At 51.3% G+C, this 3,699-nt stretch overlaps 1 protein-coding gene across 1 annotated transcript; it reads left to right on the top strand.

Moving 5' to 3' along the window:
* Nucleotides 1-3,228: 3,228 nt before the first annotated feature.
* Nucleotides 3,229-3,349, top strand: NGA_2086240 (uncharacterized protein; the record flags this gene model as incomplete). The annotated part of the gene is made up of 1 exon (XM_005855328.1): nucleotides 3,229-3,349. A coding segment is annotated over one exon (121 nt), but the record flags the coding sequence as incomplete, so codon positions are not given.
* Nucleotides 3,350-3,699: the final 350 nt, after the last annotated feature.

Raw genomic sequence — 3,699 nt, 5'->3', positions numbered from 1 at the left:
ACCCGCATTTTCGCGTCCAGCGTTTTCTTGCTCGTCAAATTCAGCATGTCATTGTTCCCCAGGTGGTTGGAGGAGGCAATCACCGTCGGGGCCAGGCCCAAGGCCCGCAGGTACTCCACTGCGGCCGTTTTGAACTTGGTTTGACCGGCCTTGAAGTCCGTGCCAAGGACGTAGCACCGGGCTTTCACGGGCCCGTTGGGCGTGTGCAGCTGGGCACGCGAGGCGGCCAGCTCGGTCAAGCCAGGGCACAGGGTATTTTGGGACCCTCCGTTCACGAAAGAGCAGCCTTCCAGGCAGGCCGCTGCCGCATACAGCAAGGATGGGGAGACTTCAGGGTCATTAGCCTCGATGCCAGCCAACAAGGCGGTGGCAGTAGGATAGTCGCCCAGGCTTGGGCGTTCCACACTTGCGGACCAGATTACGGTGATATGCCCGGCCAAAGGGATGTTGTGTAGGCGCCGAAAACGTCGAATGTCTGCTCGCAGGAGGGCCAGCGCCTGGGCGTGGGTGGTGGTGCTCAAATCCACCGCGTTCGTGGCCGTAGCATGCTGGCTTTCACCAATGAACGACGGATCCCAGACACCTTTCCAAATTTCCACTTGGTTCAGGGACGCGCGCACTTGCCGCACGAGGTCATAGTCCAAGACGTGGCTAGCATACAGGGCGTCGCCGAGTCGGGTCGAGCGAATGTCCCATCCTCCCACTGCGGCCCGATTTGCATCGGCCAGCTCGTATGCCTCCTTGTATCCTCCCTTTCCACCTTTTTTTGGCAGTTGCGTAATACATCCTAAGTAATTCGCCTTAACCTTTCCAGTCGGCGCCTCCCATTCCAAACCGAGCTGATTGGCCCGGAGACCAGCCAGCAAGGTCACTCCATTATTTCCCCCTAGGCCTACGATGAGGATGCCAAAGGAAGACGTCTCTGACATATTTTTGAACGTTGCTCGACTATTTCTACCGCCACCAAGAGCGCTGCTATTCCGCTTTTATTTGAGTCCCTGGGTTCCGCTACTTCCTTTGAGGGGGACAGTCGATGCTCGACTACAAATTTGAGACTGTGCAGGAAGTTGGTCGGCCTTTCGCCTTTTATCCAGACACGGTCACCTGTTAATTGGGGTTCCTGTGGTCAGTTGTTGACGGATTAGCGAGGACCAGTCCCGTGGGACGCGCTCCAAGATTTAGTATCCGTACATGCCTTACACAGTCCATATTTGCCATGTATACCCAGTTACTCAATGCAAAGGCCTAAGTAAAGAAATGAGCATGCATCGTGGAAGTATCGGAGGCTACATACACCGGAAGATCGCTGAGAGGGGTACAGACGTGAAAGTGGTGCTCCTATCGTCACAATCCACGCACCCCCCCTTGTTTGCCGTATCGGCTTTTTCCTCGGAGTTATCTTAGAGGATGCCCTTTGTAAAAATCAACCCCTGTGCTTCGAATTAAGGGCGTATTGCAATGCGTTCGACATGAAAAATGATGTGCAAAATTAAGAGCAGGTCTAGTTGGCATCAACCTGCCATCTCGTGCGTACCAGTAGATGTGACCCATTCAGTGGATGTGGTGCAAAATAAGCAATTTGAAGGGGCTAAAAAAGGACAGAGAATGGGTACAAAATTAAGAATATTGTAATTTTCATTGCACCGGTAAAGCAAGAGCTGTACATATGTTTGCTGTTGAAATTCTAAATCATGCCTCGAAGGAAGCAAAGGACAATCTCAAGCACCACATTTGTTTTCGTTACGAGAACTCCTGCGTGCCTCAACAGACGTGTCGAAGGGCCTCAGATGCGTTTCTATAATTATCAACATGCAATAAGACATGTCTACCCGCGATGGCCGGTCTAGTAAGTGCGTCGCACCGGACTGTACCGATCGGTTTAATAAGCGTAGACAGCAAGATCGAGAAAAGCGGCTGCTACAGAGTTGCTATGACGGTCACACTGAAGCATTGCTAGGGTATCATAGCGTATGATATAACATACACGTTAGTGCGACTCGTTGGAAGGAGTGTGCTGCTGGCTACGTGATAAACTTGTCGTTTCTCGAGTTTTCCAACATTTATTAGCTCGTTATGTTGCTCGTCCCTGTTTATTGTGACACTTGCCCATAAAATATGTGCTCTTTCGCACCAAGTGCTTCGCATAAGATAATCGCCACATCAATCATTGATTTTATAAAATAATTCCAGTTAGACTTTTGGGTAGCATGCCCCATTGGGAACTCCGTAACTCTCCCTTCTCTATTTCTTTTGAGAATTTCTCTCCAGTGATGTGAACACGATAATAAGACAACAAGTATTTCTCTCCTCTCGAAGCTATTATTCCGCAGCAAACCGTGACGTTGTATGGCTTGGACCTATTTTTGTCTCGATTTGTGCTCGAACAACACCAACTATTGATACCTTTCCGAAGCTCTTCCCGCCGAGCAAAGAGGTCGGTATGGAATCAACAAATGGTGATAATTATCGTGACTGTGTCCAATGGCAAGGAACAAGTTACATGCAGGAAAAGACGCGAGGGCCCGGAAGTGTTATCGAATCGGGTCGAGAAGAAAAGCAGGGGAAGGGGGAGGTCTGGGTTCCGCGCGCTCGCATTGCAAGCTATTCAAAGCGCTCAAAACTATCATATACTGGAGGGAAACTCCACCACGGCGTACAGATGCCGAGCTAGCCTAGCGCTCGAAAAGAACATGAGGAAGTAGCCGTGTGTTGTAATTGTGGCACAGAGTGTGATATCCGCGTGCACCGCCCCGTGACCCTCCCATGCTCTAGCGAAGCCCGTCGCCCATCCACTACTTCCTACGGTGGTGGTGGCACGCCACTTGTCAGGCATTCTCGGCCCCCTTGCTCATGGAGGCGTGTGTATGTTCATCGCCCAGCATGTAGTTGGAGGCGGGAAGAGTATTATGTGCGTTGGGAGACAAAAACTTGGAAGACTGGAGGAGCTGAGGACCATCCATCTCCTCCCTTGCTTCCTCGCTGCTTCTTCGTTGCTCACAGCAGGATTACACGCAATCTGAAAGCTTTGACAAGGCTTTGACGCACGCATTGAGAAAATGTCGTAATTGAGCGTAGTAATCAAGGACACAGACGGTGGTGACCTGGAGATAAAGTGCTGCCAAGGCATCTTTTCTACTGTCATCCATCCTACACACCGTGCCTCGGTCTCGTCCCGGTCTCATCCCATTTCTCACTCTTTTCTATTTTGCAGGCGGATCTGTTTCAACCATGCAGATCTTCGTCAAGACCCTGACGGGCAAGACCATCACATTGGATGTCGAGCCCAGCGATACCATCGAAAATGTGAAGCAAAAGATTCAAGACAAGGAGGGCATTCCCCCCGATCAGCAGCGCCTAATTTTCGCAGGAAAGCAGCTGGAAGACGGACGCACGCTGTCTGACTACAACATTCAGAAAGAGTCAACCTTGCACTTGGTCTTGCGCTTGCGTGGTGGGGGCAAGAAGCGCAAGAAGAAGGTATACACGAAACCCAAGAAGATCAAGCATAAGCACAAGTCTGTGAAACTGGCCACCCTGAAATTTTATAAGGTGGAGGATGGAGGCAAGGTGAAGCGTTTGCGAAAGGATTGCCCGGATTGCGGTGCGGGTGTTCGCCTGGCTGTGCATGCTGACCGGTACTACTGCGGCAGGTGCACTGTGGCGGTGAGTTGGGAGAGGCGAAGGGCGGGAGGACGGGAG

This window comes from Nannochloropsis gaditana (genome assembly GCF_000240725.1).
Source record: "Nannochloropsis gaditana CCMP526 unplaced genomic scaffold scaffold222, whole genome shotgun sequence".
NCBI lineage: Eukaryota > Eustigmatophyceae > Eustigmatales > Monodopsidaceae > Microchloropsis > Microchloropsis gaditana.
The sequence above is the reverse complement of the archived record's forward strand: the minus strand, read 5'-3'. Positions and strand labels throughout refer to the sequence as shown.